The following is a 25,975-nucleotide window of genomic DNA, read 5'->3' on the forward strand; positions in this document are numbered from 1 at the left end:
TACACACACACACACACACACACACACACACACACAAACATACACACACACAAACACACACCAAAACACACACTCAGTCCTATTGTTCAATCTAAGTCATTTTCTTTCCTTCTGTAATCACTAGCCTATCTAGTGTAAACCAATTTTCTCCCCATTGTCGGAGGTGTTGCCCTCTCCCTCTCCCTCACTCTGTATCTCTCCCTCCCCCTCTTCTTTTCATTCACCACGGAGGTCGTTCCTCCATCATGTTAAGCGTCGGCGGCACAATGGCAACTTGTTAAAGAGCTCTGAGTGGAAGGATTAGTGATAACTGATCGGCGAGACGCGGCGAGAGATCACACGCGAGCCCTTGCACACGCGAGCATACATACACACAGCCGCATGTATATGTACACATACACACATACGGGGTGTGTTCAAGTTTCTATTCTCAAAATTCATTTTTCCCTCCACGGTTTGATTTCTTATCTGTTGTGTGATTATACTGTAGTAGGTGGGCAATATCCCTGTCAGCTAGGTGATATAATTTTATAGCTGAAGATTATCCTTCACAGCAAGAGATGTATCATGCGAAATGGATCTATTATTAGAGCATTAAATGGGTCGTAATTCGTGCATCCAGGGTGAATGATACTAATTCCCTACTTTTGTTCATTCTTTATGAAATCTGATATAAGGTTTTATACACTCTATAGATTACCTGCAAAGTTAGTCTACGCACACAGTTTGCCTGCTGCATTAGCAGATGTGCACACACACAGAGACAAAAAGTTAATGTATTCATTCATCCATTATAAAGAAAAGGTAATGTAATGACCTTAAATGCCCTAGAGTAGTCCCTTCCAATCCACATTTCACTTATTAGCCAATTAAAAACAGTGAAGCACTAAAAGCATAGAAAATATCAGGAATGTTTCCTGAAATGTCAATTATTCAAAATACCAGTCTTTGCATGAAGTGAACTAGCATGTCTGCCTTGGGCAGTGCTCCTAAATCTGGTCCTTCAGTGTCTCTGTTTAGCGTAAGTTCCCTGAATGTGTTCCAAGGGTTTATCTGTTTCATATGTTTCAATAGGTCTAATCAATTTGTTTTTTCACTGAGCCATCTCCTCAAGGGCTGCTTAGTTAATTTAATAAAAAACATTATCGCAATTTTAGTTTTCTCAGCTAATAGGTGGAAAAATAAAGGCATGTCAGCAACATTTAAGATGACAGGAAAATTGGCATTATGTGAGTGTCCGGCTTCCAAAATTTGTTTCTAAAAGTGCACAAAGAAGTAACTACAAGAGGCTTTCAGTAAGTAAAAGTGACTGGTCTAAAAAAAAAAAAAAAAAAGAGAAAAAAAAATGCTTTGTGAGATTGAATTGTTTCATAATTGCATATGCATGTAACTTACTTTTAGGTCTCTCTTGCAAAACAGATCTTGAACTCCATTAGACCTCATAAATAAGTAATAAGTAATAAGCTTAAATATATACTTTTTTTCATTTTTATTCAAATAATAATCACAATGAAAATAGAAGCAAAATAAATGGAATAATCTTGCCACAATAGCTCCCTTATTTTAATCGTAATTTAAAACCACAAAACCAGCAAAACCCCCCTTAACCACATCTAAAAGCCAAAGGGGAACCCCTGTTCAACAAGATGCGGTTCAATCACAGGATCACATATCATCCCATAAGTGGGTAGGTGCAAGACAGACACTTAACAACAGGATTGCAGCAAAAAACGGAGGTGCTATTTTAACAACAAAGCCACGCCGGTTTCTTCGTCAGAGCCCTCGGGAAGCCCTGTGTTTGTGTGCACAGGCCCGTGTTTATCAATGAGAGCCTGGATGCACGCCAAACGCCGGGCTTTTATTACATGGTCGGAAGTGCTTTGTTTGAAGCAAAAAAAACGGCTTAGACACAAATACACCTCCACAGGTAAATAAAGGCCCGGGGAAGGAGAGAGGAGGGGCGGGAGGAGGAAAAGAAATATAGCGTAGTAGAAGTGTGGTGGCTTTCTGATAGGTGTGCGCACACACTCACACGTGCACAGTTCAGTTCACAGACAAAAATGCACACATGGACAGACAGTTGCTCACACAGTGAAATGAGAACAGAAGAGTGGCTGCTGACCCAAGTCCAATATTTACTCAGGCATATGAGTCTGCAGTGTGTATGTGTGTGTGTGTGTGTGTGTGTGTGTGTGTGTGTGTGTGTGTGTGTGCGCACTCGAGGGGATTGCCGCTTTAAGTGGGTCAAAGTGAGGTTAGCCTCATACTACTGTTTACACTCATGTTCTTACATCATCACTGTCAACTGTAATATGGACAGAGAGGGTGAAAGACATAGAAACTGGGAGGAGGGAGGGCAGAAAGAAACAGATGCTGAGAGAGAAGTACAGAAGTGGAGTTGCAGAAGAGACAGAGAAGGAGAAAAGGAGGAGGCTGGAAAGCACAGGGAGAGAGAGGGAAGACAAAGTGACAGAAACGTGTGAAAAAAGAGGAGAAAAAAGCGAGAGCAAGAGAACATCAGAGGCAAATGAGGGGAGTGCTGCGAGTGCATCCTTTCATTTGAGTTTTTTACAGTCCATTGTCTCAAAATCCCATTTCCCAGCTAATTTAGAAGCTTCTAAAATACACTCCACTCCATACCTTAAGCCTTAGGCCACAGCTAATCCTGTCTTCACACACACACACACTCACGCGCACACACACAGAGACACGCTCATTCATCCTCCGTGCTTTTCAAAAGACTTCATCTTGGCATAGTAGAAACGAATGAAGGATATTGAAGGCAAGCGATTGAAGTACATGAGGGAATGCAGGAATCAAACTGTGAGTTAAATGCTATTAGACAGCTGTGTGGAGAGGCAGTGTAATATTAGATTTGATTGAATAGATGACTGCTGAATGTGGTGTAATATATAGAGCCGAAGAGGCTTTATGCGGACGTAAATCAATATTGCAGCACCATGTTAATCCCAGCCACTCAGGAATGGGAGTCAGACGGCAAGTGTGAAATGTTCGCAAAGCAGAAACATGTTGTACGCGAACAATTGTTTGGAATATGAGACTTGCACACATCCACTTTCAAAAGTAGTCTTATGTTATTTAATCTTTTGTACTGTGTCAGTATGCTGTTAGACTCTGTCAATCCCAGGACAGAAACTTTCTTTTCCCTCAAAGAAGAGGTCAATGGTCAAGTTGGGCTCCCTCCTAGAGCTGGCATGTTAGTCTTTTAGTTTAAGAGAAGTCAAGGCCACAATGCTGCCCCAAACAGTAATTCCCATGACACACAACAAAACTTTCTTTCTTTTTTTTGGCTCACTCCTAATTTAAAAACGCTGTACTGGCTCTTTTTTGGTTGGTTGCACTGCACACTTTCCGAGGCTATGTTCGAGCAGGGAGCAAGGTGAAATGCTGCTTTGCTTGTGTGAGTTTGATTGCCTCGGAAAACAAGCAATGAAACTGGCATGACAGCAGGCAAGCACATTTGATGCCGCCACTTGACACGACAGAAAGCAGCAGGAGCAAAATTCACGGCCATTACGTTAAGATGATTTTGGATTGGCGCCTGTCTCGTTCTCCTTTTTGTTTTTTAAAACAGCGGGAAAAAGATGTGGATAACTTGTATACTGCATTATTTTGTCAAAATTTTTAAACCTTTGCATGCACATGTCAGTGTTTTCATCCCACATTGGTTCTCGCCAATATAGAGGTCAAATTAATTTCTGCTAACATCCTCTTTTCTGTGTTAGCCTACCTTTTGTCCCAATCATATTTATTTTTTGGCCCCTACCCTCCCTCAACACCCACTCTCCTCTCAGTCAACTGCTAGCTCACTTCCTTCTCATTCCTCTTCTTCCTCTCTGTCCATCCCCTCTCCCCATTAGTCTCTTGCCTCCTCCACACCCCTCACACTCCATCCCCATTTCTTTATTTTTATCCATCACTCCTCCTTTTTTTGCTATCGCCTGCTAGCCCCTCCTAGTTTTCCATCCCACCTCTGTTTCACCATCTCCATCCCTTTCTCCACCCGGCTCCTCTTCATCAAAACCATCTCCCCCATCCCTCCCCGTCTCCAGCCATTCCCCTCATGACTACCAAATGAATTAGTCATCCCCCTTTTTCCCCTGCACCTTGGCAGATGCACATCTCCACAAAATCTGACGCTAATGCCATTAATATTCATTAAAAATTAAGCTTAATTGCATGTCTTTAGAAGAGAGGCCCATAACAACCCCCCCCCCCCCCCCCCTCCCCTCCAACACACTGCCTAATCATTCAACACACACACACACACACACCATGAAACCCAGTGCATTTGGCCACCACCTCTGTGCCATATTACTCGAAGGTTAGGGAGTTTCTGCAGAAGACCCTGAGAGGCGCATACACACTCTGCCTTTCTTACACACACCCACTCAGATATACAGTACCAGGTCAGTCACTGGGAAAGCCACAGTGATGGAAGGGTCAGACACTAGTACAAAGTGAGGAAGTGTGTTTCCATGGCACTGTTTCTGCTCTATCTGAACGTCTTTATTTCTCTGTGTTAAGTTTGTAGCCTCTGCCCTGCACTAACAGACATAAGAAACAGCTTCTACGCATCAGAGAGAGGCGGCGGTGTGGTGGTGGTGGTGGTGGTGGTAGTGAGGGGGTGGGGAGACATCCATATTCAACATCCCGCATTAACACACACACACACACACACACACACACACACACACACACACACATGTTCACACCAATCAGACTGACTGAACTATAATTGAAGCAACAATCAGCAGTGAGAGCAAGCTCCACCAACATTTGGTTATGATATGCTTGTCTTTCATGCTTTCTTGACACGTACATCTTTTGATCCATTTCAGAATATTTTGAAAACATTGCAGTTACATTCTGATTATGTCAGATATGCTGTTAATATATTATAGGGCAGACCTACTTTCGTCTCCTGCAACTGCCTTTTAAAAAAGTGTGTCGGTTAGACTCCATGTAAATGATGGGCATTTATTCCAGGGTACAGCCTATTATTATCATCACGGAAAAGGTGACCATTAGAATGGAAAGAGCTGTTGTGTGTGCATATGTGTATGTGAGGATGCCTGTGCGTGAGTGTGTGTGTGGCTATATATCTGTGAGCTGTGTGTGTGTGTGCGTGTCCAGCCTATCTTAATAGGTGCATTTGTAGCAGGGCCTGTTCTAGTGCTGTGTCCTTCAGATTGGATTCTATCTCAGCAATCCCCCTGACCTTTAGCAGAAAGAGACTACAAGGGAGGACCAGAGCTCCAACACAGTACACACACACACGCACACACACACACACACACACACACACACACACACACAAACAGCTTGTACACAGACGCACCCACAAGCAAGATTCACATCTAGCAACAGTATAAACAGAAGACGACTCAAACACACACACACACACAGAAAAAACACACATGCACACACACACACACACACACACACTGGTATGTGTGCAGGCTGTCCCTTAGGGATGATGTCAGATGTAGCTAACAGTGTTAGCTGAAGATGACTTTGCCAGGGCTTTCATTCTCTTTCCTCTACACATGCTAATCAAATAAGAGGCCGTCTTTGTACCATCTTCACTTCACACACTCTTCGCAAGTCCCCGTTGCCACCACCCCCATCCGCCCATTCACTTCAATTGCTTTGGCTCACAGTTAAAGAGGACATCCACCCAAACTGGTGTACACCCACATGACTTTTGCTAAAGCACAGAGGAACAATAGCGATGTGTTGGCGAGCTCGACTTTGACTGTGACTTTTTTTTTGTGGTGTTTTCTCTTTCTGTCTGTCTGTGAAGTCTGTATCCAGGAACAAATGTAGCGGCATTTCCTAACAAATGGCAGCTAAATGAGGCCCCTAGGGTGCTGTGCCGCTAACTACCGGCCCCCTTTTTTCCTGAGCCATTATGATTGTCCTAACGATTCCAAAAACACCTCTCCCGTTCTCGTTCATTTGCATTTGAATTGCAGCTCGGCTGTACAAAAACAAACATAAATCAAAAAAGGGAAAAAAGACTGAAAAAAAAAACCAGTGGTGGATTCTAGTTGAGCAATTAGCGAGTGTCAGTCAACGTGGAGGTAAAAAACACACTAAATTAAAAAACATTGTCTCAAACACACGCAGGCATGCTATCACACACATACACACACACACACACACACACGCAAAACCTAGCTGATATAAACAGCATATGTATGTATATATATATTTATATATTTTCAATTTTATCATTTCGTTTTGCGTGAAAACTCATCAAGCTTAAGTGCTCGTCAACGGTGGCCAATCGGAGTGCGGCAGGCCCAGGGTTGCCGTGGCGATACGCAGGGACATTTAGAGGACTCCGATAAACTCTGCCATTTAAAAGGTTATGACAATTAACGCGGCTCTCTGCAAATTACCACTGCCAGACCTTTACCCACGGACGTCTCTCTCTCCCTCTTATCACCCTGCACCCAGCCTTGCTCTCTCTCTCTCCCTCTACCATCTCTCCCGCCATATGCCCTCCATTTCCACAGCCTGTCCTCCCTCCCTCCATCCCTCGCTCCCTCCCTCTTCCTGTCCACCCCCATCCAGCCAGCAGCACTTTTATTATCCTGTTAATTAACAGAGTTCTTCACTTAATATTCAAATGGTGACCAATTAATGACATTGAACTTTGGGTGCCCCACCCACCCACACGCAGGGCCCCCTCCTCACACACAACTTCCCCTCCACTCTCACCACATCCTATTCACTCTCCGTTCACACACATTCCTTCCTGCCTCTCATTTCCTCCGTCTTGTTGCCTCAACTCCCCCTCTATCCCTCCACCTCGTCGCCAAGGTGAGGTCCTATTTCCCGTGAGATTATGTGCGTGTATGTGCGTGCGTGTGTGCATTGAGGGGCAGGCACGGTGATTGAGACAGCAGAGCAAGTATACAGTGAGGGGGTAATAAAGCCAGGGGGCAGGCCGCAGAAAGGCTCGGCGGCCTTTTAATTAACCTGGTGTGATTAAAAGCGGGGGTGTCAGAAGGTGGGGGAAAGAGCCTGCTGCTGCAGCCGGTTGGGGGTGGAGGGGTGACAGACAGGAAATAGGAAATGACACACTGTAAGCAGTGAAAGGTAAAGGACCCTGGTGATGTGCTGTGTGTGAGCAACTTAAAGTTTCCTCTAAAGAGATACAAACATTTTTTACTTAAATAAAAAAAACAGTAGTTTTGTGGGCCGGTTAGCTCAGTTGGTTAGAGCGTGGTGCTAATAACGCCAAGGTCGCGGGTTCGATCCCTGTACAGGCCACATGATTTGGGCTGTGGCTCAGGAGGTAGAGCGGGTTGGCCATTAATTGGAAGAGCGGCGGTTCAATCTCTCTGGTTGTGTGTTGATAATATTTGTTGCTGATTTGGAATTTCTTAGATTAACTCAAGGACCAAATGTTCCTTATTGTCACTGTGAAACTGCCCCTGAAAAATGCATTGTCACGGAGCTGAAAACATAAAAGTGATAGCTTTAGAAAAGCTGACATTTTGGATATACTGTACATGGTTTTCACAGGACAGCAACAATAAGCTTGAGGTCAACACAATTTTAAAACCCTCCAGTCATCTGTACATTTCATTCTTTCATATAACAGATAATGCATGTCAGTGGAGGACACGCATGCAGCGGTCTTTTCAAAATAAAGTTAATAAAATTGTATTAAAAGCTTCACGTAAAAGTGTCCACCCTCGTTTTGTTGTTTACACCACATGGTGTTGTGCTCATGAGCATCACTAAGCAGCATCTAATCCAATGAATCTGCTTCCTTCAATGTAGGTCCCTGTAAAGTGAGCTTGTCTCCTCCAATCAGCTGAGAGCTCTTGTATGCCACAGCACCGCTCCCCAGAGCCTACTCTCAGACAGGAAGAGGAAATAGTTAAGGCCAATAGAGGAAACGACCGGTGGGATCAGTTTCACAGAGGAGAGTACATAGGAGGGTTTTACTAACGGGAGTAAATGTCACAGGGAATGACTTGCTTCTTTAAAGACCAGTAGTCAAATCCCACCTGCTCTACTATACACACAAATACCACTCAGTGGCATATTCACTATACAGTTTATATTATACTAAAACATGGCATGGTGATATTATGCTATATGTAATTACATTTTTTCGTGGTGAAATATTAGATACTGGGTGCTCCGTGGAATAGCTTATCAAAGCCAGTACCATATTCTCACAACATTATGAGTTTAAATCTGGCAGCTGGCCAAAGCTGGCTTCCGCCTCCTTTCTCTCTACCCCCTCTTGTCACACTCCAGTGTATACTACCCAATAAAGCAAACATGCCATAAAAAATAATCTCCAGATTCTTGAAATTACAGCGCTCTCATTTTAGTTTTTTATGAGTTAGAAAGTATTAGGCAGTTACAAAATATCATGTACTTCATCTGTTGTGCGTCAAGTGTAATATGGCCAGGAAGAGGCCATGTTTTCTCCTTCTAAGTGATTGGTCTTACGCTGTAATTGAAGCCAACAATTAGACCAATCAGACAGATATTTACAGGGTGTGTTAAAATATACTTACAGAAAAGGGCCCCTTATTGCAATTTTAACAGTAGTAAGCCTTGATTCAACAGCATTTGGTGGAAAGTTACATGTTAAATACAAATAATCAACCAAGTAGCTTATGAGGTCAAACACCCTTCTCAATCAATTAAGTTAAACAATATGGCACAGTGTTTCTGTGAACAGCAATTCACAATCATCAATTTAAAAATATCTGGTGTACTTGAAAACCACCAGCAAACCACCCACATTAATTTTTTTCAAAACCTACTTCTTCCTTGTGTGATATTATATATTTTTTTTATTTTTTCACATCAGCCTTGATGTCTTAAAAATGTCTTTTTAGACTACTCTGCTCCTCGCAATCAGATGAGGTCACAGCAGCGCCGTCTCAAAGAAAGAAGGCATTTTCACTTCGATTTGTTACAAAACCAGCTAATAGCGGTCGGTTGCGGAGCAAATTCTGTGTCAAAGGCAGCTGGAATGGTTCCATCAACTGGAGGATGTCCTCTGGCTAGGGTTAATGGGAGTGGAGTAGGGGGAAAGGAACTGCGGAGAGGGCCGGAAGAACAAAATAAAGAACTTTTCAGCTTGGATTTCTCCAAGTGAAGCAGGGTCAAAAAACAGGGGTCAAAACCACAATGACATCCTAATCTGGCGTGCGCTTGCAATTTTGTGTGTGTGTGTGTGTATGTGGGTGGGTGGATGGGGGTGCATGTAATCCATTCCGTGCGGCTCACATCATGTCTCATTTCAACCCAGAATCACAGACAAAGGTCACCGTTTGACCTTTTCACAGCTCAGAATTGCTGCAGCACACTCGGCTGATTAGTGTACACACAGACACACGCAGACACACATATACAAAAACTGATACAAAGACGCACACTCACTCAGAACAGAAAAATGAAAGTAATACAGCTCTGAGCTGAAAGCACACCAAATCTTCTATTTGTAATCTTGGCCAACTGCACTGTGTAGGTTCAATTTCCAAACATGTTTACTCTTGGATCCAAAATCAAAGACAGGGACCTAGTTTCTTTGTTATTCAAATGAATTCAAGTATTTTCTGGCATTCTTTCCCTTTCTCTCTCACTCAATCGATGGACAATTAACTTTGTCTTAATGCCACCACACAGGCTTGTTTTTGTTATGTGTAAAATGTCATGTTTTTTAATGATCAATATCATGCATTTTCTGTAATTACTTGAACATAAACTGCTGAAATAAAGTGAGTGCCTGGACATGGATTTTGCATTTGTTACACAAGAATGGAACCACTGCAGCTGAGTCCAAAAAAACCTCACCTCTACCTCAAGGATCCTAGCCTATTACCAGCTATGCACTTCCATTTACACATAGTATATATATCGACTCTATTAAGTTTCCGAATAATTGGAATGCTAGTTGGTAAGGTTGTCCTTTAACTGTACTTGTCAACTAATAGCCGGGTTTCTTGTTAAAGCTCATTTCCCCATACCAAACTGAAATGTAAAAGTGTTACGTAAATCTAAGTATGGGAGCAGGGAGCTTATTAGTCCATGGAAGGAGTGGATTTAGTAGGGTCTGTAGTTTGATGACCCGTAGACAGACCACAATGTGTTGGCATACAGCCTGCTGTTATTCTGGTACATAAAATGCTACATGGCTCTAACGCAGGAAGGATTTTTTGATTTAAAGTAAAGACAGTGGGATGCAACGTTGATGCAATGGCTGCTGAAGGTACTGTGGCTTTTATGCGGTGTTAACAAGCATCTGTGTTGATTTAAACATTTTCCCTTAAAGTAGCGAGCATTCCCAACAATAAAGAACACAAAGAAAACCAGCTCCCTGGTCACCGCAGCAGTCGTCATAGCAATCATTATGCACAGGTGAAACAGGGCTTTGGCCAATCAGCGTGCTTGGGCAGAACTACCTGGTGAATAAATGTCAGCGAGGGTCAATTGCCGGCACATCATCAGTGATGATGAAAACACACCATTACTGTCGCAGAATGTCACCGTGGCCATGGATCTCAGCCTCTGGTAGTTAGAGTGAATAATGTTTGTTCAGTAGGCTGCGCGGTCTGTGTGTGTCAGCATGTTAAGTGAGGAAATAAGAGTAAGTGCTTTTTTCAGTGTGAGACAAAAGGCATGCTGGCTGAAATGTTCACTCGGTATGAAAATTACTATGCTAAGACTAACGATTTCCTTTTTTGACAACCTGCTTTTGTGTTCAAAATGGCTTTTTGCTTGGCTATTTGTCTTGGTGTGCTCAATATTCAAGGCTGTCTAAAGGATGGCTTAACTACATCTCAGTAAATCACAGTATAACTCCCTAGACAAACACAGCTACACCACTGCCAAATGGCATCAACTAGTGCAGATACTAAATACGTCTATTCACATTTGTGAACTACTAGTGGCCGATACGATTCAAAAAGAGGATGCTTTTTGAAAATACTGTAATACTGTCCATTCTTCCCTGTGCTGTTTTTTGCATTAATGTGACTTTAATTTCTAAAAAACAAATACTTGCAGAGGAAACAGATCTGTACAGCACATTGTTCTTTGAGTATCCTGATATGTTCTGAGTTTTATGTATTCTATACAGTTCTGTCCTGTTCTGTCCTGTAGGGATATGCTGTCAATGTGGATACCTTCATTAAAACAGCTTGCTGTTGTTTTGTAATTGTTTTGCTCTGTAGTGGAAGTGGTAAAAACCATTGATGTGTACAAAAGTAGACACTAGTAGTAGTAGTAGTAAACACTCAACTGCAATCAGTCCTACTTATAAATTTTAAAAGTTATCTAATTCTTTCTAAACTCTTGGGTATTGTAATATTGTGTAAAAATGCACAATACTTTATGAGTTGCTTATATGTTGTGTAAAATCCACTATTTTTTTTACATACTAACCTAATCTATTCCTCAACTACATATATAATTATTATCCTCTGAAATACAACGTAAATATGAATTTGCACATGAGGGAAATACTGTACTAAAGCACAGTGCTCGAGTAAGTGTATGTTACTACACTTGTCCTCTGCTCCACATGGTGGTTCTCTTGTTGCCATTGCTGTGCATTTGGATATTAATGCAGTGAAATCAGGCGTTCTGCTTCATCTTGTCTTCTCTTCCCACTCCCTGTTCTGTCTGATCTTTCCTTTCCTGTCCAGTTCTGCTGTAATCTCTCCCATCTCGTACTGTTCTTTCTCCTGCTCCACTTTGTTCTGCTCTGTTCTGATCCAGGGCAGGGCTGTTAGCCAGAGTCACTCCATGCAGGCTGATAGATCCCTCTGGCTGCAGAGTGGATGGGAAACACATGGGCAGCCTTCACTCAACTCAAAAACAACTGCTTGAACCCAGCTTCCCAATGGAAATCTTCTACAGAACATCATGTTGAAACTTGGCAGGACAAGTCTAGATCCATAACTGTGGAACAGGCCCTTTGTTGTACTGAGGATTTGGGTTTGCACAGCTGGGTTTGTGTGCATAGAAAATATACACTACACTGTGAATGTCCAATCTGTGAACTTGCACTGCATTCAAATGTACTGTTTCTATGAGTGTGTGTGTGCTGAGAGAGATAATATGAAAATATAGAAACACAGAGAGTGAGATTTACCTAAAATACCTCTCATGAATAATGGAATGGAACAATGCGACCCATGCAGCAGGTATGTTGGACCAGAGGCACACCACACTATTGTTTACACACACACACACACACACACACACACACACACACACACACACACACACAGAGTTCATCCCTTAAGATGACCTCTCAAATCTCAGTACCACTAAAATATCAAAATACAACCCATGGAAAAGATCTAGATTAAATCCCTTTCCTGCTGATATTTTAAATTTTATTCTTGATGCTACATCTGATGTGTGACATCCACGTATCTATATGTAACTGATATATTTAAGCATATTTACTTATTGAGTTATGGTAATCATTTCCATTTTTGCTCACGTCATGTAAAGGAGACTTTAGGCTTGGTTACAGCTGAATGTCTTGGCCAATTTTTCCACACAGGATACAGCACATTGGGTGTCTGGTTCTGTAACTGTGGTGTGTGTGTGTGCGTGTGTGTGTGTGTGTGTGTGTGTGTGTGTGTGTGTGTGTGTGTGTATGTGTGCGCATTGGTACCTGTTGTGGTGGTGGTCGAGGCTGCAGGTAGGGGCTCTGGGTCGGGCCTGGAGGGGTCTGCTGAGGGGGGCTAAAGTATGGAGAGGTCCCCTGCTGCCCCGCCTGCTGCTGCTGCTGCTGCTGGCTGTAACCGCCCATCCCCTGCTGGCCATATGGTGCCACCTGCTGAAACGACCAATCACACCATGGTTAGAGGGGAGATATTAAGGTCAGGCCTGAGGTTGTAGCAAAACTTGTACTTTAAATGAAAAGCAATACAGGGAGGCTGTCAGGTGCAATTAGTAGGCTATCACAGCAGGTGCCAGGTGACGTACTGTAATAGTCAATCACATAAAAGCTGGAGAGTCTTCTAACCTACAATCCTCTTCGAATGATTGGGGTATAAAAACAAAAACATCCCACGTGGGCCTACACAAACTGGCCTCTATCCGTTTCCCACTTCATCTGATTGTCCCTCAGCTAGAGTTCTTAATTTAGCTCAGACCAGGCTGACACCCGTCTCCCAGCAGTCCTCTGCCTAATGAACTCGCACTGCAGAAAGCTCTAACTTTATGTCCTCTGGCTTGCCAAATGCATCCTCCTGCCTACATTATCTCCGTCTCGGTCAGCTCACAGATGGGATGAGGTGTGTTGGATATTACTGCTGGGCCGTCCCAGGCCGTAACCCTAATGAGGGACACATGGATGAGCCGGGGCATTCCAGAGCAGTGCAGTTAAAAAACTAACTCGCGAGGGCAAAGCCACGCCAAGTGCCGATGCTGCATTACACGGTGGTTATAAGAGAAAATGTGAACAGGGAGTGCGTGTAACAAGCTGGCACCAATACAAATATAGTCTAAATCCCTCCTTGTCATTTGTTATGACTACAGACAGCGCCAGGTGCTCCTCACTCCTCTCAGGATTTCCTATGGAGGCTGGGGTTTTCTCATTCACACAGACATGCACGCCCACACGCACACACAAAAGCCCGAGTACAGACTATTAAACAACATTTACGATGCTGGTGAAGCAATTCGACAGCACTTTTCATGTCATATTTTTTTCCCCATCCTGTCATGTTGCTTTTTTATTCAGTGACGACCAAAAGTGCCACCACAAACTCATTAAACAAGCACGCAGGCTGTAATTTGGGGCGTGTGCAAAGCTAACAGTCCACCTCCAGCTTTTACCCTGAGTCCTAAACTTTCAAAATGTCCCTTTAAATCTTCCTTGGCAGGCTTGGCAAAGTAAAACTCTCTCTCTCTCTCTGAGTGATTTATATCTCAAATGATAGTATTATAGGGGGCTCCGACGTGACGTAACTACTCTACTACAGTCTTGTCAGATCAAAAGCAAAGAGCACACATCCAGAGCTGTAGCTTTACAGTGACTGTTATGAGTGAGAAAACGCACTCATAAAAGCTCTGTTGAAGCTGATGGCTGGTGTAAAATATAGTGAAATCTGATCAGGCTGCAGAGGGCAAGTGGAGATTTATATGTTTGAAATAGTTTTGAAGAGTAACTTCCTTTGAGTGGGTGTTAAAGAAATCTTCTCTTGGCGCTGGCAGAAGCTTTTTGACTCTTTGAATAGGGATGATTGGACAATGTAGAATACTTTTCTCCTCGTTGGAAATTTGATTAGAAAGGACAGGTCTGTGTGTGTGCGGTGTGCTCAGAGTGTGAGAGTGTCATTAGGCCAATGAGACAGACAGACAGGGTGAGATCAGTCTAGCTGGAAGAGAGGTTAATAGCATGGCCCTGCTCATGCCAACAGCACCACTGGATTCATTACTGCCAGCCAGGGCAACACGCACACACACACACACTCACACACACACTCACACACACACCTAATACTCATATACCAATGTACTCAAATGAATGCACATAAATTGAAGTTGTCTGTGGGTAAGGATTTTTTTAAAGTAAGAAAGACAAACAAATGCTCTCTCTCTCACTCTCTCTCATAAACACACACACATACACACCGATGTCATTAGATGTGGATCAAAGCCACTCTGATAAAACTGCAGCAACTCTATCCAGTGATCAGTGATGACAGGCTGGTGTAACACAGTGGGTCTCAACTGGAACACCACTGTTCTGGGATTGGCGAGGATTAGGTCGCCATGGAGATCGAGACCAGACAACCGTGGGTGGGTTCCTTTCTCAGACAAATACAATGACAGGCAGACAGACAGATATGGGCAGACAGTGACAGATAGACAGAGGAATAGATAGATAGATATAGTCAGGGAAAATGATAAAAACGCACATAAAAGAGTTAACTCAGGTTTGTGCCCCCCCCCCCAAAAAAATCCTCTTAGTGCTATAAATAACCCTGTCACAAAGCTTGAAAAGCTAATGAATAAATAATAAACTACATGCATTTCTGTTGTCTTTAAAATTGCCAGTTTGAGTTGCTGAGATTTTATACGTAAAAATACACCTGGGACACAGCGAGCAAGCATGCTGGAACCGGAAAGCTTGAACACACCAACGTTACGTCTGCCGTCTCACTTTGCTTCATATCAGGATAGAGTGACTGACTGGATGGGTAAAAACAAAATGTTTATAATGTCACGTTATGGGATTCTTTCTTTCTCCTGGATTTTTAATTATGTAAAATTCAACAACTCTTCAATTCCATGCCACTGTTGTGCGAATATACCAGGTCCATACAGTTATTATTACTGATTGGAAGAGACCTTTTTTATTTAGGCATGTCACAGCACGAAAAGCCCAGGTGTCATTAATAACATTAACGATGGCTGCATACCATTTAGTTTTGCCAGTTGCAGGGCTCTTGCATGCTGGCTTACTGCCGTGGCTTACTGGGATCCTTAAATGGAAGAGAGCCAATGTTAATGTGATTCGTACTGCAACACCTGTGCTTCTCTGGGTACAACAAGCCAAAATGTCTGCTGTGAAAAACACCTATTAGAACAAGTTTGTGACTTTTTTGCGATTGGCAACAAATCCAGCGACTTTTTCCCGCAATCACGTATATTTATTTATTGTATGTGGTGACAATTCAGTGTGGTTGATAATTCCTTTTAAATGAACTCTCTTGTCTAATGATCACTTGTATCATGATTAGGTCCTCCTGTACGCAGATGGCTCCCCTTCCTCCACTGCATCGAATTTATACTTGATTGTCCAGAAACAAAGAAACTCTGTGCAGAAGAAGTGAGTCCTTCCTGTTTGTGTGCAGCTACATAAACAAGTACGTGCGCAATAGCAACTCTGTTTGCACACTCATTACATGAACAGTTAACATCAAAACACCATTTTCAGAACACACAATGCATGGGGTATAACAATGCACAATCACACTGTCCAAGGGAAACCACTGAAGCTGTTTGCAAGAAAATTAGCACTAGACAGGAAACTTAACACACCACATTTACCAGCAATGGATGAATCAGAGGGGGTTAACCAATTTATTGTCATCATTTAAACCAAGAAGATGGGGTACGTTCAACAACATTACTCTCACTGTAAGAACTGTGGCGTAAAAGTTTGAGGCAAGTTTGGTGATTGCCCATTAACCATCAGCAGATGCATGCCGTACTTACAATATGTCTGCATGAGCTGTTTTTGTAAAGTAATACTACAGAGCTTCTAATACATGAGGTAGTTGTTATTATGGCCAAAGGTGGTTACTGTAAATGCAGCCCTAAAGTGTGGTTTACACTTTTCTCCTTATTGTTGACATCTAGCGCCATTTCAAGCTGCCAGCACCTACTTTAAATGGAAAAACTTTTACAGGGGATCTTTAAAGAACGTCGGTGTATTCAAGACAAGAGACTGACAGATATGCAAGCAGGTGGACAGGCAATCAGGTAAGCAAGCAGAAGAGACAGACGGGAGACAAACGAAAAAAGGGACAGAAATACTGCCAGCCAGTCAGTCAGTCAGTCAGTCAGTCAGTCAGTCAAATAGGCACAGAGACAGCAGGCAGGCATGAGGTCTAACAAGTAGCAACTTGTCACAGTGGCTTTGGGAGGGAAGAAAGAGTCATTCAAATGCAGCTTCTGTTTGATTGCTGGGGGTGACTGTATGAATGTACTGTACATACTGAGTACACACCGGCTCACTGAAACCTGATTCCCTTTGACTGAGAATACACTTAGTGATAAACAGACCTGCTGTTCTGTTGCGTATACCAATAGAAATAACTGCTGGAAGTAGAAAATAAGACCATTTCCTGCCTTTTTTCCTTCCACTCAGGTGTGTGGAAGCAGACAAAATAACAGTGTGATTTATCCAGAGTGTCTTGGCAGGCACACAGTGTCAAATAAATGTCTGTAATGAAATGACAGCAGATGTGAAGTGCTGTAGGGAGAAATGACGCAGAATAGACGTCCTGCGAAGCAAATAATCCACCATAAACTGCAGAAATGGTGTGATGAAAACAAAAGCCTTGGCGGCATATTAAGATACAAAGACACAAACATTGAGAAGAACTCAATCAAAAATCTATCAAAACAAGAGTCATATAAAAAGACAGACAATATCTTCCTGCTCTGCACACAGAGGGAATAAATAGCCTCCCTAACCCTCATCCATGGCAGTGGTGTGTGCGTGTGTCTGTGTGTGTGTGTGTGTCTTAAATCAGCCGTTTAAAAACCTTGCATGGAACAAGGCACTGCTTGTAATTCAATTGGGCCAATGAGCAATAGACAGGAATTTTCATAATTCTGTCAGATTGCCGATACGGCTGGCTGGCAACTGGGACCACAGGTTGGCCGTTTTGAGTGACAGATGGGCTCAGCCAACCAGAGCGCTAAGCAGAGCCACCTCCCCGACCCCTAAACACACACACACACACACACTGAGAGGCATGACAGGCACACATAAGCACCACATCAGCATTAGCATGCTGTCATGCTAGTTGGCCACCACAGACCAAAGAAGTGCCAGCTTGAAATAGTGAAAGAAAGAGAGAAAGGGTTGCAAGTAATAAAGAGTCGGATGAGCTGACAAAGGGTAAAACAGACGAGAAGCAGCATAAAGCATGATACAGACATGTGAAGAGATACAGAGACGGTGGCAAAGAAAGATGTTTAGAGAGACAGAGATGGAGAGATAAGGAAGGAGGGAGATAGAGGAAGGGTGCTCCAGACTGAGATACTTAAAGGGATGGATAAAGTGATGTTTCACACGATAAAGATAGAGAGAGACAGATAAAGATGGTGATGCAGGCAGAGCGATATGTGGAGAGAAAGGGGTGACAGAGACAAGTGTAAAAGAGAAGCAGAGGAAGGGAGGAAGAAGAGTCTTAGAGGAGGGATGGGGCTAATGTGATGTAATGATGAAGACAAATGGGGAGAGGAAGAAAACGTGAAAGAGCTTTAAGTTCTTTTATTCTCACATGATTTGACGAACATATAGAGAGGGAGAGACAGATAGAGAGATACAATGCTCAGATTGGCACCAGGAACACCAGGTGAACATTATCTAATTAATTACAACTAGCGAGCGAGTTGGGCTACAACAGCAGCAGTAGTTTGAGTTCTGATGGCTAGGAATGAGAAATGTAAGCTGTTATCCATGGTGAGACAGCTCAAGAAAGATTTAAAAATTTAAGACAAAATACATTGCATTTGCTTTTATTAAGTCGCAGTTTGATTGACATCCAACAGTGCACATATTGTATAATTTGTGTTGGTATATAACTATATTGATTTTATTACTGGAACCAACATTATACTATAAAGATGAGTATTTAGTATTTACCATATACCACTGTTTTATGGAATTGGGACATACCAACCATTTTACACTGGTTACATCAGGTGTAGATTACAAGTGTGAGTTCACTGATGGGGAAGAAGGAGCTAATCAGTGAAATTGCCTGTTCTGTATCCAAATTCCATACTAAAAGCAGTGCAGTATTTCTTGTACTATAAACAAAATTCATAGTACACTGTTTTAGCAAATATATATGTACAAACTTTACAATTCTTGTTTAACTGATACAGTACAAGTCTACTGCTGTCAGACATCAATCAAACTGTAACTTTGTAATGTTCCTGTCACTTGAACGTGACAAAGACAATGAAAACATTTTCCAAAGATTTAGTTAGCTTGTTTGTTTGTTTTCTGAGGTGTACCTAGAGTAATTTTGAGTTAGTATACATCCTGACATATTTGAGTGCACATAATTATGTTACATTTTTTATTATGAATGCACATACTGATTGACATACTCAAAACCTGCCTAAAAGTACACTGTGTGACAAAGCTCTGGTGTCCCTGGTGTCTTTGGCTGGACTGAGAAAATGCACTGCTGCTGTCCCTCCATGTCCCACGCTTTGACACCCCTGAGCTATTGACATGTAAAGACCAAACTTGCAGTTAATACTAATACTAACAAATAAACCAACATCCCTGCAGTGATTGTAGGACACACTGATGAAAAATTATAGAATGCACTGTTTGCACTATATTATATTTACAGCCTGCAAAGTAACTGATGGACGCTGTAATACCTTATACCTGCTTTGCCAACATTAGTATACATTACACTAAAAGCCCAACGTCATTGTTTCAAAGTGACATTTTTATATATAACCACGTCCAAGTTTCATTAAGTAACTTGACACCATGCCTCAAGCTTTATTACTTGGACTCAAACATACAAGGCTTGATATTGATCAAAAACTTGTTGTCGCAAGTTAGGTGTGTTCGACTGGCAGCCATTTTTCTTCAGTATTTTTTTGCAAATGTAAAAAAAAAACTCTTCTTCAACAGCCCTCTGGCCATTTGGAGTTGCCACTAAATGACTTATGTAATGTGCTTTATGGGCAGGATGAGGCAAAGACGTTTGAATATAAACACTAAGAATGGTAGGCTTAGTTAATGTACTTCTTGACAGACAACTACTCTTTTAAAATACAATTATACTGATACGTACTGGAAGCATGGACGTGAATATGCAAATGTCAGCGACATTAAAATAATTACATTTGTAAACAAAGTGAAAATTAAACAGAGGATTTTTTCTTATTCAGATTCTCCAGCAGTTCAGTAAATCTAAAACCTAACTTAAAGGCAGATAATCAAAGGAAATTTCAGCGAGGGAGCGCAGCAGGGAAACAGTAAGGGAGAAATGGCAGTGTTGACAGATCTGTCAGTCAAGAGAATAAAAAAGCATACCTGCATCAAAATAACTCTGACAACTGTGGCAGTTGCCTCATCTATTTTCCTAAAGCTTATTTGCCATAAGTGGCTGAAGCATTCAATTTGTCTAACTGTAACATTTTTTCCGTTGACCTCCATCTTTCCTTTTTCTCTTGCTGTCTGATCTGTCACACCTTAAAATCTCTGCCTGTGAGAAAAGAAAGAAAAACTTACTTTATTAAAAGTAAGTGAAAAGTAAAATAAGACCAATAGGTTAAGAATGTAGAGTGTCATGTTAGAACAGTTGGGGGGATTTCATGTTGTAAATATTGTCTTCTATAATGACCGACGCGCTGATGAAACTCACTGGATAAATAGTTTTCTTTGTCCTTAAAAAACCTAAAGACAGATAATTTTAAATCTCAAGATTTTATGTTTTCACCCATGTGTCTAAGCAGAACACTGTATGTGCCAAATTTCCATTTATTTTGTTGAGAGAAGACCCTCAGGCTGTGGGATAAGAAAGTGCGGGAGATGGTCTGAAGCTGGGAATTTCTGGCCAACAGGCAGTTACTGTTTTCTTAGCTGTAATTATAAAAATAAGGAACACAACGACTTGATTCGAAAATTTTCCAAAACGGGACATAAATGTACCCATAAATATTTCTGATAGTAGTTATATCTTTAGATAAAGCTAAAGAAATTATCTACTTAAAAGGAATAGCAGATAGAAATGCATCCTTTAAAAAACAGTTACTGTCCTAGGTGTCAGTTTTGCTTGCCTTTTGATTGGTTGTTGCAGCCTGTGGCATTTGTATAAAAACAATGCATCTCTCATACGCTCAGTGCTGACATTGTGTGGCAATTCAACTTTCTGCTGGGAGCATGTTAGACGACACTTAGTTTGTCACTGAATCATAGAAAATTTGTTAGCCTACTCATTTTTTGCATTAATGCCAGCAAAACAGTGACCATGCTGGGCCGGTCTAAAAAATACAAGGCGCACGTGCTGTTCCCAAAGTCTGTCACTGGATATATCTATCTATCTATCTATCTACAGTATCTATCAATCTATCTATCTGCACATATACAGTACATATACATACACATACATATATACATATACACTATCCTTGTTTTTGTAACATACAAAGTTATCAATACATAACAACAGGTTATCAATACACTCAGGACCAAAACAAATCAGCCAGCTTCTTCCGCTTTGCGTGGCGATTAGATCAGCCGCTCATAGCCAATAGCACATTAACTCAAGTCTTGTATACAGGATGAGATGGGAACACCATCGCTGGTTTGTGAATTGACCCTTCGCTAAGCCACGTCCCCCTTAGTTACTGTTGCTAAGTCCGACAAACTGTCGGACCTGTCGGACTTTTATCACGGCGCTGCCACTTTCTATTACTGCACTCCCTGGAGACATATTGTCAATTTTTGTGAAAAGCGATCTCAGAAAGAAGCAGACAGTTTTGCAGTTGCATTGTGCATTTGAAGGTTTTATTCAGGCTGTCAAACTGATGTGAAAAAAGACAGATGCTAAAGCCTTACCGATCACAGAGTAAAATTGAACCACTGCATTACCTCACCATTGAGAAAGTACTATGGATCAACATTGTTCCTGTACAGCTGGCTAGGTCTCTATTCACTATTACAATTGTTAAAAAGCAGAACAGTAGGATTTTAACATTACATTCAGTGGTAAGTTAGCTAGCGTTATCTAACTAACATTACATTAGGAACAACCTACAGCCTACATTTTGCTGGATTTGCTTTACATTTTGGAAAAGGAATAAATCGTACTTCTCCTTTCAACCTCTCTGAGTAGCAATTGTCATTATTACAAGTGCCCCAGGAACAGCGTTTGACCATATCTTGGAAAAATACAGCAAACAAAGCTAGAAATCGACTCCTTTTGCATTAGAGTCAATGGAGCACAGACATTAAAGTGCTGGACCTCAGTTAGAGCAAGTCCTATACTGCGCTGTGATTGGCCAGCTGCATATTAGGGGCGTGGCTTAGCGAAGGGTCAATTGCAGCCGAAGGTAAGTCCCCTAATCAAAAGTGAGGCATCAGAGGGACGGATCACCATCAACAGGCTCATGATTAAACATAAGGGAAAGGAGAAGGGATGCATCACCGTACTCTTCATGGCCCTCGTATTGCTCCCCCCCATGGTGACGGTGCTCGGCATTGCTTTGTACCACTCTTTGATCTCGGTTTTTCTCGATCCTCCCCCTCCTCATGCATCGGGAGGCCCTTGACACCTCGAGAAATGAGTTGCCCTTGGAGGACAGGGGGAGGGGTATACAGGACTCTCAATCGTGACAGTAACCTGAACCCAGAGACTACACATCAAGCCAAGACTAAATATATAAATAAAAATATTGAAACACTGTCCCATTGGGGCAACAAAGAAAAACTAGGCTGCAGAGGTATGAAGCATGGTGCATTTCATATACTGCAGGTTTTTATTCCCAAATGAAAACACAAGCCCGTCTATTCAAAGATTGTGACTTATCGACCTGGTGATAACATCAACACCGCACTGACGGCGTGAGTGAAAGCAAGCAGGTAGTGTAGCTTTCGACTGATAGACACACAGGCATGTTTTTCTATATTTTCATCTTAGATCCCTTTATGAAGAATGCCAAATGTTGCTCTCTGCCCCCTGTCTGTCTTTCTTTATTTTCCCCTCTCTCTAATTCTCTGTTTCTGCTCACATCAATTGATGGCTGGCTGCGACTAGCGGTGCCTGTGTTGTTCCAGGCAGCGCCGTAATGGAGACATTTGGGGAGGCAGTGCAGGGCAGGTTAATGCTCTCTGTAATGTGTGTGTGAACAGCGATTTATTTTTTTTTATTTTTTTGCGAGAGCTGCTGGGCCCTGTGCCACCGGCTCCAAATGTTTTCCCCTACTAAACTCCTGACCCCAATCTGTGGCCAAGAAAGACAGAAGAGAGAGGGGAAATTGAGAAAGGGTAGAGAAAAAAAAAGCAAATGTGATTCATTGGAGGGGGGTCAAAAATGGATCTGAATGAGAGAGGCAGGGAGGGGAGAGGGAGGGAAAAAGGTCCAGATGCTGATACTGAAGGAGTTATAGCAGGCTTTCCCAAAGAGAGTGTGGCAGAGACGGGTAAAGAGATTATTGATTGCCTGAAATGCTTCTTAACACAGAATTTCTCAATGTTTATGTTGGAAATTTTGTGTTGAAAAGGCTCCCTAATACTTGATCTTACTCAAACTGAGTTCAGTCTTGCCAGATAGAAAATAACCATCGTTAAATTACAATTGGAGAAGAAGGAAAGAAGGCTCGCGACACATGTAAACATCACCATTCTGCACAAAATAGCCCTAAAAAGTCTTTCAGATCAATCATTTTGGCTCACGGCTGCTCGGCTCATTTTTCACCACTTGCTGTGATGACAGGCTCGAACTTGTGTAGGAGTCATGACAATTACATCTGAACATAGAGGAGGAAGGGAGGGAGTGAGGGAGGGAGAGGGGCTTCTAGTTGAAACACGCTTGTTCACCATTAGCGGTCGACATCAGCACAGGAGATTATACCCGTATTTCACATCCCCTGCTGTCTTTCTCGGATTCTGGCGCCCCGAGGTGCCGCCCTGTTAATCGACAGGGACACAATGGATTGTCGAGTTCCTTCAGGTCAGTGTGGATACTGTGTTAGAGATTAATCAGGTGTTGGTGATGTGAGGACGACGACAGTTATAGGCAGGTAGGCCTATGTTGTCCATGACACCTTTGGAAGGCTCAGCAACTACTACATGACTGCACTTTGTTTTCCCTTCTGTAGCTGTTGTTACCTTAAAGACAGAGGGGAGACATTAAAACAAAACTTCAATCATTTGTCGTTGTTAAAGCTTGTTCGAGTTAAATATTTACAGTCAGTCAGTCAGTCAGTTTTTAAGGTACAACTACCTAGTTAAAACTAATGCAGTCTAATACAACAGCCCTGCAATAAATCCAACCTGCAACAAGGTTATAATCAGTTTTTCTCTGACTCTACTTTATGGTCATTAAATTTGTATTGCATTTTACTGAGAGACATATCTATTATTATTTTGTTCACCCCATTTATATCAATGAGGGCAAATAACATAAACACCTCTCCGTATAATATAATACAGCTCAACAGCACCACAAACTGCGGCCTCCAAAATGACCATAAAGTTGAAGCAACACCCCTCTGAAACATTAACGTTAACAAAAACTAAACACTATATCCTTCTTGATGGTAGGTTGCTGTATTCGTTTATGTACCTAATAAACTGTGTGTAAAGTTAACTAATGTTCATTTATTGTCACATCAACCAGCTTGATAGGAATTTTATATCGTGTCTCACTCAGATAAGAGAGAAAAACAGGAGATGGAGAGTTCAATCGCTAAACAAAAAAAAACACACAACATACACAGCACCAAGTTGCCATATCTCTCTCTTTCTCCTTTCCCTGGTAGTTGTGAAGAAAAACACTTGTTACCTGTATGCAACTACACCTTCCAAGAGTGTTTATGACATTTGCTTAATATTGATCTACAAGTAAATGATGATTCTCTTGCAACGATAAATGGAAATTAAAGGCTATTTCATAGCTCAACAAGAGAGTGCATTTATTTAGTGTATTTATCATCCTGTATTTAACAGTTAAAAGGTCTTGCAAAAGGGTGGGGGTCATATGGGGCAACTTATATTCAAGTTGATACAGTGTGTTAGATGTACTTTGAAGTTAAACTCTACAGTCTATACAGCTGTGCTCTGTCTTCATCTTCTTTTCTCATACCAGTCTAACACCAAATGAATGGATGTGAGCAATACACAGAGGCTGAATCAAGGTAACACCTTGATCATGCCAATCTATGGCTTCTCAGATCTGGTTTCAAATGTTGACGGCGTGTCACGTCTCTTCAACTTCTCCGTTCTACAAATGAAGCCCAGAAACCTAAGATGCAGGAGCAAACTTGACCTGCGTAAAAAATCTATCTCTAATCTGGAAGAAAACTGAGATGAATTCTCCGTGAGCCAATTAGAGCAGCGACTAATCCCCTAGTAACTCGGCAAAGACGTAAAGCATCCCTTTCTTTCCTCTCTCTTCCTCGCACCCTCCGTTTCGCTCCACTTTCATCTCGCTGCTCTTTTATCTTATCAATAGGCACATATAGAGCGCTGCAGACACAGAGAGCCGAGCCTGGATCTTTCAAAAACACTCCGTTTGTGACGTTTTACACCGCTTGCCTGCATTCAACACTAAATTATATTAAATTCCAACATCACTTCACCTGCCTGGGAGAGAATGATGGAGTTTGCAGCTCATACAACTAATGTAACAGCAGCTGGGTTTGTAATTTAACTAATGGCTCCACATGAAAATGTCTAATCCACTGGGTCACATCATATATATCACAATTTAGTTTTTGAGCTGCTTGTCCTGAGTGGACAAATAATTTACTAATACATGTCCCATTCTATGTTTTGCTATCTTCCTTTACGTTAGATCTAGCATTATGCACATAACTGATCACTGATATAGCATCACTTCAAATGGTCTGTGACATGGGAGGGGTTTTCTCCCCCCTTTCTATTTAATGGCCACATAGCATCGTCTCCACGTGGCGTCTGATTGGCTGAGTGGCACTCCACAGCAGCGGGGTAATAAAAGTTACAAATGAGAGCAGGCTATTAGAGCCATTGACGTGCGTAGGCTAGCTTGCTAATTAATTGATCCTAAAACTTCATCTATTTTGTAGCCAGAGAGGAACCCTTAATTAATCAGCCTTTCCATATCGTTGTCCTCCTTTCTTTCAATCCTTTTCTCTCCCCTTTTTTTACCCGCCCCACCTTCCCTCCCTCTCTCTCCTAATGTCTTTTTTAATTGTTAGGTGGAAACACGCAGGGTCTCATGGGCTGGCACGGAGGGCAGGTTTTGAGTTGTGCAGCAGATGGAAGAAAGAAAGTGTGTGTTGTGTTGGTGTGTACCTGCATGGTTGAGATGTGTACTTTGAACAGCGATCTTTCAAGAGACTTTCAAAAAAGGGAGGGGCGTGACGAGGCTGGAGTGGTCCCCTTTGTACCCCCACCCCTCCTCTCCCACCATCTTTCCTGGCAGAGGGGCTGATTTATTGGGGCTTCCCAGCCATCCGTCAG

At 42.1% G+C, this 25,975-nt stretch overlaps 1 protein-coding gene and 1 non-coding gene across 2 annotated transcripts in view; one reads left to right on the forward strand and one right to left on the reverse strand.

The window, feature by feature from the left end:
- LOC123979424 (palmitoyltransferase ZDHHC14-like) overlaps positions 1-25,975 on the reverse strand; it is a 141,313-nt gene that overhangs the window by 98,881 nt on the left and 16,457 nt on the right. The window contains exon 3 of the mRNA XM_046063339.1: positions 12,698-12,862. Within this exon, the coding sequence (XP_045919295.1) occupies positions 12,698-12,862 (165 nt within the window). The remainder of the gene's footprint in view (positions 1-12,697; positions 12,863-25,975) is intronic.
- trnai-aau lies at positions 7,232-7,305 on the forward strand. The gene has a single exon. It is a non-coding gene; the product is annotated as a tRNA-Ile (tRNA).

Source organism: Micropterus dolomieu, linkage group LG11 (assembly GCF_021292245.1).
Source record: "Micropterus dolomieu isolate WLL.071019.BEF.003 ecotype Adirondacks linkage group LG11, ASM2129224v1, whole genome shotgun sequence".
Lineage (NCBI taxonomy): Eukaryota > Metazoa > Chordata > Actinopteri > Centrarchiformes > Centrarchidae > Micropterus > Micropterus dolomieu.